The sequence below is a fragment of the Carcharhinus amblyrhynchos genome, unplaced genomic scaffold (genome assembly GCF_965287045.1).
Source record: "Carcharhinus amblyrhynchos unplaced genomic scaffold, sCarAmb.v2.hapA scaffold_44, whole genome shotgun sequence".
In the NCBI taxonomy this organism is placed as follows: Eukaryota; Metazoa; Chordata; class Chondrichthyes; order Carcharhiniformes; family Carcharhinidae; genus Carcharhinus; species Carcharhinus amblyrhynchos.
Genome location: NW_027649785.1, coordinates 1,975,466 through 1,991,620, shown reverse-complemented (window position 1 = coordinate 1,991,620; position 16,155 = coordinate 1,975,466). Strand labels below are relative to the sequence as shown.

Sequence of the window (16,155 nt, the reverse complement as noted above, 5' to 3'; positions counted from 1 at the left end):
CAGGAGGATAAGTCATCACGGAAAATAGAAAAATGGCCACACCTGTACACCAATAATTTTTGTTTTGCAGTTGAACATAGAAAAGAGGGAGCTTTAAGGCATGTTGCACCTGATCTGGACATTTGACACTCAAACCCATACAGTAAGAAACAGAAACTGTTGCATTTGCAGATACTCGCACACCTCAATACTCAGCTAAAATACAAATGATGATGATATTATTAAGTTTTAAATAGCATTGAAGTGGCGACATGTGCTCAACAGTGGAAGAAGCATGCAGCAGGGCTATGCAATCCAGATCTAAAGTCCAGGAACATCCAGTTGTGAATGGTGATGAATCATTAAATAGCTTACCAGAAGAGGCATCTTCACAAATATCCCCATCCTCAATGATGAGCAAGCTCAGCACATCAGTGCAAACGACAAAACTGAAGTATTTTCAGCTATCTTCAGTCAGAAGTGCCAAGTGGGTGGTCCATCTCAGCCTCCTCCCAAGGTTCCCAGCATCGCAGACGCCAGGCTTCAGCCAACTCATTTCAAGCAGTATCAAAAAATAGATGAAGGCTTTGGATGCTGCAAAGGCAATGGGGCCTGACACATCCTGGCCAGAGTACTGAAGACTTGGAGGCTAGAACTAGCCATGCCCTAGCCAAGTTGTTCCAGTACAGCTACAATGTGGAAAGTTGCCCAGGTACATCAAGTCAACAAAAATCAGGAAAAATCCAATCAGCCAAAGGGAAGGAAAGTGTGATCAATACTGCTATAAAGTGGCACTTAGCAATAATCTGCTCAGTAATGTAAAAACAAAGTGCTGCAGATAATGGAAATCTGAAATACAAACTGAAAGTGCTGGAAACACATCAGTCTGGCGGTATGCCAGACTTTTGAATGGACTTACCTTGCATTAAGTTGATCATTCTCTACACCCAAGCTATGACTGTCACATACATTCTGCACTCTGTTTCCTTTTCTATGAATGGTATATTTTGTCTGTATAGCGCACAAGAAACAATACTTTTCACTATATGTTAATACATGTGACAATAATAAATCAAGTCTATTATGACTTTTCCAAAGAAGCCAAGGTTACTCAAGTACCATGGAAAGAGAGAGACTGAGTTAACATTCGCCCTTGATGGTACAGTAAATATACGTGCAGAACAGAAGGAAGTAGACATGTGATGGGTTTTATGCTGTTGACAAGAAGGGAGGTGACAGGAAGACGAAAGGAAAGCTTTATGATAAGATTAAATGACAAAGATATCAAAGGACAATATTTCCTTCTCCCATTAGGCCGGTTAGTTTAATGTCTGTTGTAGGTAAAATGTTAGAATCCGCGATCAAGGAGGAAATAGCGAGGCATCTTGAGGAGAATTGTTTGATAGAGCAGATGCAGCACGGTTTTGTTAAGGGGAAGTCGTGTCTGACGAATTTATTGGAGTTCTATGAGGATGTGTCTAGGGCGGTGGATAGAGGAGAGCCGGTGGATGTGGTGTACCTTGATTTTCAGAAGGCATTTGACAAGGTACCTCACAAGAGGTTATTACAGAAGGTCAGGGGGCATGGAGTTGGGGGTAAGGTGTTAGCATGGATAGGGGATTGGCTGTCAAATAGGAGGCAGAGAGTGGGGGTCAATGGGTGCTATTCGGATTGGCGGTTGGTGACTAGTGGAGTGCCCCAGGGGTCAGTGCTGGGGCCTCAGCTATTTACCATTTATATAGATGATCTGGAGGAGGGAACCGAGTGTATGGTGTCGAAATTTGCTGATGACACCGAGGTTGGTGGAACGACAAATTGTGCGGAGGGTGTGGAAAGTCTGCAGAAGGATCTAGATAGGCTGAGCGAGTGGGCCAGGAACTGGCAAATGGAATTTAATGTTGGCAAGTGTGAAGTTGTCCACTTTGGTAGGAATAATGGTAGGAAGGACTATTACTTACATGGCGAAAAACTGCAGCATGCGACGGTGCAGAGGGACCTCGGCGTCCTTGTGCATGAGTCGCAAAAACCCAGCCTGCAGATGCAGCAGGTGGTCAGGAAGGCGAATGGGATGCTGGCCTTCATAGCGAGGGGGATTGAATATAAAAGTAGGGAGGTCTTGCTGCAACTGTACAGGGCACTGGTGAGGCCGCAGCTGGAGTACTGTGTGCAGTTTCGGTCGCCGCACTTACACAAGGATATTTTGGCCTTGGAGGGAGTGCAGAGGAGGTTTACTAGGCTGATACCGGAGTTGAGGGGGTTGAGCTATGAGGAGAGGCTGAATAAACTAGGCTTGTACTCGTTAGAGTTTAGAAGAATGAGGGGAGATCTCATTGAGACGTATAAGATGATGAATGGGATGGATAGGATAGAGGTGGAGAGGCTCTTCCTGCTCAGAAAGGACAGTAGGACTAGAGGGCACAGCCTCAAGATAAAGGGGGGGTGGTTTAGAACGGAGTTGAGGAGGAACTTCTTCACTCAGGGTGGTGAATCTCTGGAATTCTCTGCCCGTTGAAGTGGTGGAGGCTGCCTCGCTAAATATATTTAAGACGCGGGTTGATAGTTTTTTGATAGGCAAGGGGATTAAGGGTTATGGGGAGAGGGCAGGAATATGGAACTGAGACACGACAGATCAGCCATGATCTTACTGAATGGCGGGGCAGGCTCGAAGGGCTAGATGGCCTACTCCTGCTTCTATTTCTTATGTTCTTATTATGTTCTTATTGCAAACTGTCCCATCAGGAGCAGAAAAACTCCGGCCCCTATTTTAACTTAACGGATTTTAGCGGCAGCTGGTCCACATATGAGTTGCAAAGTTGTGACTGGTGATTTTATTGGGGCACACCCTGTCAGGTTCGTTTTTCAGAGACCCTTACATACTTGATGCAAGAGCAAGACACTTATAAGAAAACCCAGTCCTTTATTTTCAAGCAGGTACAAGCTTTTTTGGAGGATTGCTTTACTAAGCACTGCTCAGAAAAAATATTAAGTCAGTGCTCTGAGCTTAGCCGAGCGATACTACCTCGAAGGGGGAATCTCCCCCTTTATACTCTTTTTACAGCAATTAGTCACGTACACACAGTATAACTTCACCCAGATCACGTGCTTAGCAACAGCAAAAGTAAGTACAATATAGTATGTGGTAAAAATATGTCAAAAAATCCCCCCCCCCCCGGTTGCCGTCAAAACTGCACGTCCACCATTGCTCCAGTGTGAGAAAGCATCCGTTCTCATATATATCTTGGGACGTTACTTTGCCCATAAAGTGAATGTTACTTCCTTCAAACAAGGACATCATTTAGCCAAGTCCAGTCTAGACTGATTTAATAATGCAAGAGTTTTGTTATATACAAGGCCAGGGTGATAGTTCAGAATAGGGAGGATGTACTGATACCAGCACGAGTTGTTTCAAACAAGATGCAGTTAATCACAGCTTTTAAGCTATTGGAGAGCTTTCATTTTATCTTAAAGCACCCAGCCGCATTTGCAATTTTGCAGGATCTCAGCTTGCAAAACCTTTTTTACAAATGGCCAAGATCATAGGAGACTCATGGGATGTTAACCCCTTAAGATCTCAACCCTGCCTGGGACCTTTTCTGTGCACCTGACACTCCCATCTTAATTTCATGCTCCTTAAGTGGTTATCTTTTTAGGCTGGCCCGTCCCTGCACGTGTTAATGAAACTTGGAGGTTAATATCTCCTAGGCGTTGCATTCTTGGATCTGGACAATTTGTCGTGCACTTTGGCTCAGGCAGGAATAATGCCCGTTTCAAGTTCATCTCCTGTAGATTCTGTTGCAACATCATATATGGGCAATTCCTACCGCTGGAAGCTAGCACTGCAGTCAGGTATGTCCAGAGTAAGAAATAGGATCATGTTGTAAAACATCAGTGCTTCCCATTGGAAATCTTCAAAAATCTATCCATAGCTAAAAGCTTTTAGTACTGTTGGTCAAGGACTGAGATAGGCTTATTCATTAATCTAGGTTTCAGATGAAAGTTATATCCAAATGTTTCCTGAGAATTGATTTCACAGCTGGCCTTTTCCAGGTAATGGATAACTCCAGTTTAGTAAGGCATACTTGTTCATTTTTCTCGCACATTAAATGCTCTTGTCATAATGTTTAGCTATGGTGATTAAATGAGTGTCTTTACCTTGGGTGCTTTGAAATATGTACCATTTCAAGGAGAAATTGAGAACAAGAACTTGCACTCCTGTGTTGCAAAGTTAACACTGCACCATGAATGTTGTTATCAAATAAAAAATTGAGATGAAAAGCTTAGTGAAGAAGTAGCTTTTCAGTAGCTTCTTAGAGGTAAAGTTTTGGAAGAGAATTTCCGAGTTTGTGTCCTAGGCAGCTGAAGATATATATTCCCACCAAGTTGGTGCCAGAGCGAGGCAACTTGCAAGCAGTGCCCAGCATATCTTCTATTTATATCTTTTACTGTCATTCTATGCTTCTAAAATTTCATTCTAACTCTTTTAAACTCTGTAATAATGACACCCAAGCTATGACTATAACACTACATTCTGCACTCTCTCGTTTCCTTCTCGATGAACTGTATATTTTCTCTGCATTGCGTACAAGAAACAATACTTTTCACTGTATACTAATACAATGTGACAATATAAATCAAATATGTTCTGCAAATAGAGCAATGCACATTGGAAATGTGGAAGAGGCTAAACTGGAGGAGTGCAAGATCCCTGAGGGTTGTGACATAAAAATGACATAAAAATAGGGTGGGTTGAGGCCTTTGAGTAGAGCTTGAAAGCAATGGTGGGAATTTTAAAATTGAGACATTTCTTGTTTGGGGGTGAAGTAGGTGAAGGTGATAAGTAAGTGGGACTTGATGTGAAAGGATTAGGGAGCAACAGGCTTGCTGATAGTTCTTCCTGAGTTTTTTTTACAGGAAGAATGAAGAATATTTCCTTTCTCTTCACCGCCCCCCCCCCCCCCCGCCCCCCCGCGCACAAATCGTAGGTATAGAACACATTACCCTCATGAGACTGTTAGCCCCATAGTAACTGTAGTAATCTATAACTACAGTAACCAGTAACATAATAACCCTCATCATAAAGTTAAAAAAACTTCAAACAAAAGTTTTCTGAAAATCCAAATATGCCACATCAACTCATTAACCATTATCTATTCTGGTAGCTATCCTCAAAAAACTCCAGTAGGTTTGTCAGACATGATTTCTCTTTCATGAATCCAAGTAGATTTTGTCTAATCCCATTGACATGCTCCAGATGTCCTGTAATCAGATCCCTTACAATAAACACTAGCATGTATTCTGCTACAGATGTTAGACTAGTTGGTCTGTAATTCCCTGTTTTATCCCTCCCTCTTTTAATAGCGGAGTTACAATTGCACCCTCCAATCTGCTGTGACTGTTCCAGAATCTACAAACAACCAACACATCTGTGGCAGGGTGGCACAGTGGTTAACACGGCTGCCCCAAAGCACCAGAGACTTGGGTTTGATTCCTGACTTGAGTCACTGTTAGTGTGGAGTTTGCATGTACTCTGTGTTCGTGTGGGTTTCCTCCAGGTGCTCCGGTTTCCTCTCGCAGTCCAAAGATGTGTAAGTTAGGTGAATTGGCAATGGTAAACTCTCCCTCAGTGTACCTGAACAGGTGCTGGAGTGTGGCAACTAGGGGATTTTCACAGTAACTCTTGCAGTGTGAATGTAAGTCTAGTTGTGACAATAATAAATAAACTTTGAATACAAGACCTAGTCAGAAAGAAAAAGGCGTACAGAAGGTTCAGAGAGCTAGGTGATGTTAAGGATCTAGAGGCGTATACGGGTTGTAGGAAGGAGCTTAAAAAGGAAATTAGGAGAGCCAGAAGGGGTCATGAGAAGGCCTTGACAGGTAAGATTAAGGAGAACCCCAAGGCGTTCTACAAATATGTGAAGAGTAAAAGGATGAGATGTGAAGGAATAGGACCTATAAAAGGTGAAGGGGGAAAAGTTGGTGCAGAACCGGTAGAAATGGCAGAGGTGCTTAATGAATACTTTACCTTGGTATTCACAGTGGAAAATGATCTGGGTGGTTGTACTGCAGGTTTGTGACAGACTGAAAAGATTGAGTATGTGGATGTTAAGAGGATGTGTTGGAACTTTTGAATTGCATCAAGATAGATAAGTCGCCAGGACCAGGTGTGATAGAACATAGGACCCTACAGTGCAGAAATAGGCCCTTCGGCCCATCGAGTCTGCACTGACCACAATTCCCCCAGGCCCTATCCCCATATCCCTACACATTTACCCACTAATTCCTCTAACCTACACATCCCAGGACACTAATGGGCAATTTTAACATGGCCAATCAACCTAACCCACACATCTTTGGACTGTGGGAGAAAACCGGAGCACCCGGAGGATGCTACCCCAGGTTACTGTGGGAGGCGAGGGAAGAGATTGCAGAGCCTCTGGCGATGATCTTTGCGTCGTCGATGGAGACGGGAGATGTTCCGGAGGATTGCGGATGTGGTTCCTATTTTCAAGAAAGGGAACAGGGATAGCCCAGGAAATTACCGACCAGTGAGTCTGACCTCAGTGGTTGGTAAGTTGATGGAGAGGATACAGAGGTACAGGATTTATGAACATTTAGAGAAGTTTAGTATGATCACAAGTAGTCAGCATGGCTTTGTCAAGGGCAGGCCGTGCCTTATGAGCCTAGTTGAGTTCTTTGAAGATGTGACTAAACACACTGACGAGGGAAGAGCGGTGGATGTGGTTTATATGGACTTCAGCAAGGCGTTCGATAAGGTCCCCCATGCAAGACTTCTTGAGAAAGTGAGAGAGAATGGGATCCAAGGGGCTGTTGCCTTGTGGATCCAGAACTGGCTTGCCTGCTGAAGACAGAGAGGGGTTGTGGATGGGTCTTTCTCTGCATGGAGATCGGTCACCACTGGAGTGCCCCAGGTTCTAGGACCCTTGCTGTTTGTAATTTTCATAAATGACCTGGATGAGGAAGTGGAGGGATGGGCTGGTAAGTTTGCTGACGACACGAAGGTTGGTGTTGTGGATAATCTGGAGGGATGTCAGAAGTTGCAGCGAGGCATAGATAGGATGCATGACTGGGAGGAGAAGTGGCAGATGGACTTCAACGCGGATAAATGTGTAGTGGTCCATTTTGGCACGTCTAATGGGATTAAGGAGTATAATATCAAGGGTAGGACTCTTAGCAATGTAGAGGATCAGAAGGACTTTGGGGTGCATAGGACTCTCAAATTGGCCTCGCAGGTGGAGGATGTGGTCAAGAAGGCGTATGGTGTACTAGCCTTCATCATTCGAGGGATTGAGTTGAGGAGTCTGAAGATAATGCTGCAACTTTATAAGACCCTTGTCAGACCCCACTTGGAGTACTGTGCGCAGTCCTGGTTGCCTCATTACAAAAAGGATGTGGAAGCTATTGAGAGGGTGCAGAGGAGATTTACAAGGATGTTGCCTGGATTGGGTGGCATGCCTTATGAGGGTAGGTTGAGGGACCTCAGTCTTTTCTCCCTGGAGAGATGAAGGTTGAGAGGTGACCTGATAGAGATTTATAAGATGTTGACAGGTATAGATCGGGTAGATTCTCAGAGGCTATTTCCCAGGGCTGAAATGGCCGCTACAAGAGGACACAGGTTTAAGGTGCTGGGGAGTAGGTACAGAGAAGATGTCAGGAGTAAGTTTTTCACTCAGAGGGTGGTGGGTGAGTGGAATTGGCTGCCATCGGTGATGGTGGAGGTGAACTCGTTGGGGTCTTCTGGATGAGTACATGGGATTTAATGGGATTGAGAGTTATAGATAGGCCTGGTAGGTATGGATATGATCAGTGCAACTTGTGGGCCGAAGGGCCTGATTGTGCCGTAGTGTTCTGTGTTCTAAAATTTGAAGGAGTCAGGTTGAATCAAGAGAAAATGAAATCTCAGCATATAGTCAGGGTGGTCAAGAAGTGTGTATCAATTTAATGGTGCATTGAAGAGTCAGAAAGATGCTGCTCTCCAGCTACTGGAAGAAAAAACTACAGCAACAAAGGTACAGCTGTGGAGGTCTGGCGCATTCCGCCACACCAAAATGTGTGTTGGAAGGGTCCTTGGAGCAGTACGTAACTAGCCTGACTAGGGAGGGGGCTATACTGGATTTAGTGTTGGGTAATGAGCCGGGGCAGGTGGTTGAGGTAGGCGAACATGTGGCTAACAGTGACCACAAGTCTGTCTACTTTAGGATAAAAATGGAAAGGGATGAGTGCCGTCCGAAGGGGAGGGTGCTGAACTGGGGGAAGGCAAGCTATAGCCGGATTAGGAGGGAGCTGAAGGACACTGATTGGGAGGGGTTGTTAGCTGGCAAGTCCACGGTTGGTAAGTGGGAGGCTTTCAAGGGCAAACTGATAATGTTGCAGGAAAGGCATGTGCCGGCAAAGAGGAAGGATGGGAAAGGCAGGATTAGAGAGCCGTGGATTACAGGAGGTATCGAAGACTTGGTCAGGAAGAAGAGGGAGGCATATGTTAGGCGAAACAACTGGGAACGGAGAGTGCACTGGAGGAATAAAGAGAGAGTAGGAGGGAGCTTAAAAGGGGAGTTAGAAAGGCGAAAAGAGGGCATGAAATGGCTTTGGCTGACAGGATTAAGGAAAATCCAAAGGCATTTTACTCTTATATTAGGAGCAAGAGAGTGGTTAGAGGGAAAATTGGTCCTCTTAGGGACAAAGAAGGGGAGCTATGCATCGAGTCTGAGGGAATGGGGGAGATCCTGAATGAATACTTTGCGTCGGTATTCATGAAGGAGAGGGGTTTAGTGTCATGTAATGTCTTGGAGGGGGCTGTAGATCAGTTGAAGGAAATATCCATTACGAGGGAGGAAGTGCTAGGGTTTTTAGGTAGCATAAAAACGGATAAAGCTCCAGGGCCTGATGGTATTTATCCCAGGCTGCTTAGGGAGGTGAAAGATGAAATTGCTGGGCCTCTGACGCAAATCTTTGTCTCTTCTTTGGACACAGGTGAGGTCCCAGAGGATTGGAGGGTAGCTAATGTGGTACCGCTGTTTAAAAAGGGTAGTAGGGATAACCCTGGTAATTATAGAGGTGAGTTTGACATCGGTGGTAGGAAAATTATTGGAAAAAATTCTTAGGGATAGGATGTATAAGCATTTGGAGCGTTCAGATCTGATTAGGGATACGCAACATGGCTTTGTTCGGGGGAGGTCTTGCCTTACGAATCTGGTAGAATTTTTTGAGGAGGTGACAAAAACGGTCGACGATGGGCGAGCTGTTGATGTCATCTGTATGGATTTCAGTAAGGCATTTGACAAAGTCCCTCATGGTAGGCTGGTGGAAAAGGTTAAGGCACATGGGATACAAGGACAGGTAGTCAGATGGATTGAAAACTGGCTGGGCAACAGGAGACAAAGAGTAGTAGTGGAAGGGTCCTTTTCTGGCTGGTGGTCAGTCACCAGTGGTGTGCCGCAGGGCTCAATACTGGGACCTCTCCTCTTTGTAATATATATAAACGACTTGGAAGAGGGCATACGTGGTGTGATCAGCAAGTTTGCAGATGACACCAAGATGGCAGGATTGGCGGATACTGAGAAAGATTGTCAGGTGACACAGCAGGATATAGATAGGTTGGTATATTGGGCAGGTGGATGGCAGATGGAATTTAATCCTGACAAATGCGAGGTGATGCATTTTGGAAGGAATAATGCAGGGAGGAGTTACATGATAAAAGGTAGACCGATTAAGAGTACAGAAATACAGAGGGACCTGGGAGTGCAGGTGCACAAGTCTCTGAAGGTGTCAACATAGGTAGAGAAGGTTGTGAAGAAAGCTTACGGAATGCTAGCCTTTATAGGAAGGGGTATAGAGTATAAGAGCTTCAGTTGTACAGAACGTTGGTTAGACTGCATTTGGAGTACTGCATCCAGTTCTGGTCACCTTACTACCGGAAAGACGTGAGACCCTGGAGAGGGTGCAGAGAAGGTTTACCAGGATGCTGCCTGGTATGGAAGGACTGAGTTACGAGGAAAGATTGGAAAAACTGGGGCTCTTCTCCTTAGAAAGACGGAGATTAAGGGGGGAATCTGATAGAGGTGTATAAAATAATGAAGGGAATAGATAGAGTCAACAGTGGCAGGCTTTTCCCTAGATTGGGGACAACTATTACAAGAGGTCACGATCTAAGGGTGAGGGGGGAGAAGTATAATTTGGATACTAGAGGAAGGTTTTTCACGCAGAGGGTCATGGGGGTATGGAACACGCTACCAAGTAAGGTGGTGGAGGCAGGCACTTTGGACTTGTTTAAGGTTTACTTAGATAGACACATGAGCGAAACAGGGATGGAGGGTTATAGTAGACGGTATTAAAAAGGGTCAGAGCCTCGGGACGACACTGAAAATGTAGTATTACATGTTAATGTTTTGTCTCTTTTAATCCACGGGTGTCCGTCCACCTTGTTGTCAAACGAGGGGCACGCACACGGTGGGTCGTGCGTGGGCTGTTCTTGGAGGTTTCGAGAGTGGCCTAGTACTTCGTGTCATTGTGTGTGCTTAATCCTGGACCAGCAGATGGGCACCACAACAGCTCAGTGACTATCACTGCTAGCTGTGCAGATACATGGATTTGGGCCTGTGTCTGTGGGAGTTTGCGCATTCTCCCTGTGTTTGCGTGGGTTTCCTCCGGGCGCTCCGGTTTCCTCCCACACCCCAAAGATGTGCTCTTAGGCTGATTGGTGTACCAAATTGACCCTACACTATTCTCCCCTGAACCTGGCTACATTTGGGGTACCATTCACATACATACGGGGCAGGGTAGGTGTAGGAAAATGCTTTGTTGAAATGGCGGCGTGGGCTCGTTGGGCCGAAGGGCCTGTTTCCTGTGCTGGGTTGTTCTTTGTTCTTTGTTTAAAACAACCTAACCAGGCCAGGAAAGGTGAGTGCATTCACCTCCAGCCTGTGTACACATTACCACCCTCACCCTACTCTGCTTTGTCAGTCCTATTCTAGCACACAACCATTCATGCTCACATTTCAAATGCAATGTGTTGCCATCCATCATTGATAGTCACCTAATTCAGATGGAATTTGATGTCTCACCCTGATAGATGTCCTCACCAAATAGAATGCATCCATTGGGTGAAAACATACGATTACAGCAAATGTTAGATCTACTCATCTTGTCCGCTACAAGAGAATAGAATGCAGATCTCTAAGGGGAGAACTAGAGGTGGTTGTTCACAGATTTCCCAGTTGACAAATATAGAGGATGAAGTGTGGGGATGAGTGCCATTTTGGTGTTCCTGTTCCAAAGAGGAATAAATTGAGACCTCAGCTAACTGGTAGCAGTTCTCTCCATTTGTGGTTCCATTGACAAACGAGGGAGCTTTAGCAAAACCAACTTTATATAACAATAGTTTAACGATAACAAATGAATCAGCTAACATTTGAAGAATACCTAAGCATGACAAGATGCTATTCTTAACTGTTAATCTATCTCTTAGTTGTAATTTGAGCAATTTTCCTCATAGAGTTAAAACCCGTCTTCAAAATCAGTTAGCAAAAATTACAGGGCATTTGTACTTGTACTTTTTAACAACCTAGAGCTTTTTGTACACCTCTGGAGAGATGGTTTCAGAGAGGACCGCCCCTCTCAGTAGACAAAGTCCCTCATGGTAGGTTGGTACAGAAGATTAAAGCTCATGGGATATGTGGTCAGGTATCTAGATGGGTAGAGAACTGGCTTGCAAAGAAGAGTCAGAGAGTAGTAGTGGAGGGGTCTTTTTCTAGCTGGAGGTCTGTCACTAGTGGTGTGCCGCAGGGCTCGGTACTGGGACCTCTTCTCTTTGTAGTGTATATAAATGATTTGGAAGAGGGAGTAGGTGGTGTGATCAGCAAATTTGCTGATGACACCAAGGTGGCTGGATTGGCGGGCAGTGAGGAGCAGTGTCTGGCAATACAGCGGGATATTGATAGGCTGGTTGATTGGGCAGATACGTGGCAAATGGAGGTCAATCCGGATAAATGTGAGGTGATGTATTTTGGCCAGAATAATGTAGGCGGAAGTCATGTGATAAAGGGTAAGCCCGTAAAGAGTATAGAATCGCGGCGAGATCTGGGGGTGCAAGTGCACAAGTGTTTGAAGGTGGCAGTGCAAGTGGAGAGTGTGGTGAAGAAAGCCTTTGGTATGTTAGCCTTTATAGGAAGGGGTATAGAATATAAGAGCTGGAGTCTAATGTTGCAGTTGTACAGAATGTTGGTTAGGCCGCATTTGGAGTACTGCGTCCAGTTCTGGTCGCCTTACTACCGGAAGGACGTGGAGACTCTGGAGAGAGTGCAGAGGAGGTTTACCAGGATGTTGCCTGGTATGGAAGGACTGGGGTATGAGGAAAGATTGAAGAAATTGGGACTCTTTTCCCTTGAAAGACGGTGACTGAGGGGGGATCTAATAGAGGTATATAAGATTATGAAGGGTATAGATAGAGTAAACAGAGGTAAGCTATTTCCTGTAATAGAGACACGTAGGACAAGGGGCCATGGACTTAAGGTGAGGGGGAAGAGGTACAACACAGATATTAGAGGGAGGTTTTTCACACAGAGGGTAGTGGGGGTATGGAATGCTCTGCCAAGTAAGGTGGTGGAGGCAAACACGCTAGAGTCCTTTAAGAGTAACTTAGACAGGCACATGACTGAGTTGGAGATGGGTGGATATAGGAGATCCTTTTAAATAAGGGTCAATGATGTTTTTTCTCTTTTCATTCACAGGTTTTGAGTCAGTCCAACGAGGGGCATACACACGATGGGTCGTACTGGGGCTGCTCTTGGTTGTTCGAGATTGGCCTAGTGCTTCATGTCATTAGTGTGTGCCTAAACTGGACAAGATACTGGGCAAGACGACAGCTCAGTGACTATCACTGATTGCTGTGCAGACACATGGATTTGGGCCGGTGTCTGTGGGAGTTTGCGCATTCTCCCCGTGCTTGTGTGGGTTTTCTCCGGGTGCTCCGGTTTCCCCCCACACCCCAAAGATGTGCTGTTAGGCTGATTGGCAGGAATAAATTGTCCCTAATCAGTTTCCCTCAATCTGGATGGCCATAAAACATTAGACAGGGGTAGAGAGGTGGACTGGTGGTGTTGAGATGTCGGCGCGGGCTCGTTGGGCCGAAGGGCCTGTTTCCCAGGCTGATTTTGTTCGTTGTTCTTTGTTTCAAACAGCTCCTGTCAGCAAATGCTCTTGATTTTAAAAATGTAACTAAAACACTGTTTTTCCCGCAAGCTTAGCGCCTCTCAATGCTCCAGATCAAAACCAGAAGGAAAATTAAGTAAACAAAACTGCATCAACTCTTTAGACAAAATGTATCCTGCATTCTCAACATTTGAGCTACCTGCTACCCAGATAAGTGTTGGTTTGATTTTTTATTGTCCTATGTATTAGTATGCAGTGAAAAGCATTGTTTCTTGTGTTATACACACAAAGCATAAGGAAAGAAAGAAGGCAAGAAAAAACATTTGGACGGCACAGTGGTTAGCACTGCAGCCTCACAGTGCCAGGGACCCGGGTTCAATTCCCAGCTTGGGTCACTGTCTGTGTGAAGTTTGGGAGAAAACCAGAGCACCCAGAAGACATGGGGAGAATGTGCACAGTCTAAAGATCATAGAAGCCATACAGGCCAGTGCCATCTGGCCTATGGAGCCTGCATCGACCACAATCCCACCCATAAGAACGTAAGAAATAAGAGCAGGAGTAGGCCATCTAGCCCTTCGAGCCTGCCCCGCCATTCAATAAGGTCATGGCTGATCTGAAGTGGATCAGTTCCACTTACCCACTTTCTCCCCATAATCCTTAATTCCCCTGTCTATCAGAAACCTATCTACCTGTGACTTAAATATATCTAGCGAGGTAGCCTCCACCACTTCAACAGGCAGAGAATTCCAGAGATTCACCACCCTTTGAGTGAAGAAGTTCCTCCTCAACTCCGATCTAAACTGCTCTCCCCCCCCCGCCCCCCACTTATTTTGAGGCTGTGCCCTCTAGCCCTGCTATGCTTTCTACCCTAGGAAGAATCTCTCTACCTCTACCCTATCTATCCTCTTCATTATCTTACACGTCTCAATAAGATTCCCCCCTCATCCTTCTAAACTCCAGCGAGTACAGACCCATTCTATTTAGTCTCTCTTCAGCGGCTAACCCCCTCATCTCTGGTATCAGCCTAGTGAACCTTCTCTGCACTCCCTCCAAGGCCAATATATCCTTGCGCAAGTGCGGCGACCAAAACTGTACACAGTACTCCAGCTGCGGCCTCACCAGTGCCCTGTACAGTTGCAGCAAGACCTCCCTGCTTTTATATTCAATCCCCCTCGCTATAAAGGCCAACATTCCATTTGCCTTCTTGATCACCTGCTGCACCTGCAGGCTGGGTTTTTGTGATTCGTGCACAAGGACCCCCAGGTCCCTCTGCACCGTAGCATGCTGCAGCTTTTCGCGTTTTAAATAATAATCCCTCCTACTATTATTTCTGCCAAAGTGGATAACCTCACACTTGCTAACATTATGCTCTATCTGCCAGGTCCTCGCCCACTCGCTCAGCCTATCCAGATCTCTGCAGACTTTCTACACTCTCCACGCAATCTGCTTTTCCACTCATCTTCGTGCCATCAGCAAATTTCGTCACCCTACACTCAGCCCCCTCCTCCAGATCGTCTATGTAAATGGTAAACAGTTGAGGCCCCAGCACCGGTCCCTGCGGTGCTCCACTAGTCGCCAACCGCCAACCAGAATAGCACCCATTGATTCCAACTCTCTGCTTCCTGTTAGACAGCCAATCCTCTATCCACGCTATCCCTATATCCCTACACAGTTACTAGCTAATCCCTCTCACCTACGCATCTCATGACACGAAGGGGCAGTTTTAGCATGGCCAATCAGCCTAACCCACACATCTTTGGACAGTGGAAGGAAACTGGAGCACCCAGAGGAAACCCATGCAGACACCAGAATGTGCAAACTCCACACAGATAGTGACTCAAGCCGGAAATCAAACCCAGGTCCCAGGAGCTGTGAAGCAGCAGTGCTAGCTACTGTGTCGCCCATGGTATGTGCGGGTCAGGTGCATTGATCATGCTAAATTGCCCCTGAGTGTCAGGGGGCCTAGCTAGGCCAAATGCACAGGGTTATGGGGAGAGGACCTGGGTGGGATTGTGGTCAGTGCAGACTCGATGGGCTGAATGGTCTCCTTCTGCACTGTAGGATTCTCTGAAAGGAGAGAGTGCAGAATGTAGTGTTACAGTCAAATTAGGGTGTAGAAAAAGATCAACTTAATGCAATCAAACGATTGATTGCAGCAAGGAAGAAGCTGTTTTTGAGTTGGTTGATAAGTGACCTCAGACTTCTGTATCTTTTTCCTTGATGGAAGAAGGTGGAAGAAAGTGTGTTCAGGGTGTGTGAGGTCCTTGATTATGTTGGTTGCTTGTATATAACAATGTATATAGCAGTGTATAACAGTGAGCTTGTATATTGCAGTGTATAACACTGAGGGTTATGGACCAGTGCATAGGCTGTATGGTCTAATACAGTGCTGTAACCTCTGGATGAAGGGTTAATGGTGAGGGGGCATAATTTAAAGGTGAGAAGAAATTTAAAGAAAGATATTTTCACCCAGTGGGTAGTAGGAGACTGGAATGTACTGCCTGGGAGGGTGGTAGAGGCAGGAACCCTCACAACCTTTAAAAAGACATTGGAGGAGCTCTTAAAATGTTCAAGGATACGGGCCAAGTTCTGGAAAGTGGAATTGCTGTAGATTTTGTGGAGTATTATTGGTGCAGACTCAATGGGTAGAAAAGCCTCTTCTGAACATACAGTGCAACACTTTTCTGTATTCTAAATTGTTCATGTGTTCTGATGGTGGAATTGTATTTTCTTAGAGACTGTTTCTTTTTAACCTAGTGTGAGTTACAGAATTTCACACAGTACAGTTCTATAAGCGAGAGAGAGAAGCATTTACAAAATGCTTTGACTCCATCACCGCAGTGAGTTGCTTCACTTGTTTCCTCTGCAGTAGGTAAAGTGCATTCTGCTTGCATTTGAAATAAAAACGGTGCTTGCCAGAAATCGGATGTAAATGCAGCATAGGCAGGAAACGTGCAGCAATCAGCATCTCAAAGCCAAACAAGCGGAAAAGACTGGAAACAGACAGCAGGT

General features: G+C 45.4%; 1 protein-coding gene across 1 annotated transcript in view; it reads left to right on the top strand.

The window, feature by feature from the left end:
• LOC145337165 (uncharacterized) overlaps positions 1-16,155 on the top strand; it is a 276,871-nt gene that overhangs the window by 5,580 nt on the left and 255,136 nt on the right. Inside the window, 1 exon segment of the mRNA XM_080181955.1 lies at positions 3,682-3,825. Within this exon segment, the coding sequence (XP_080038081.1) occupies positions 3,682-3,825 (144 nt within the window).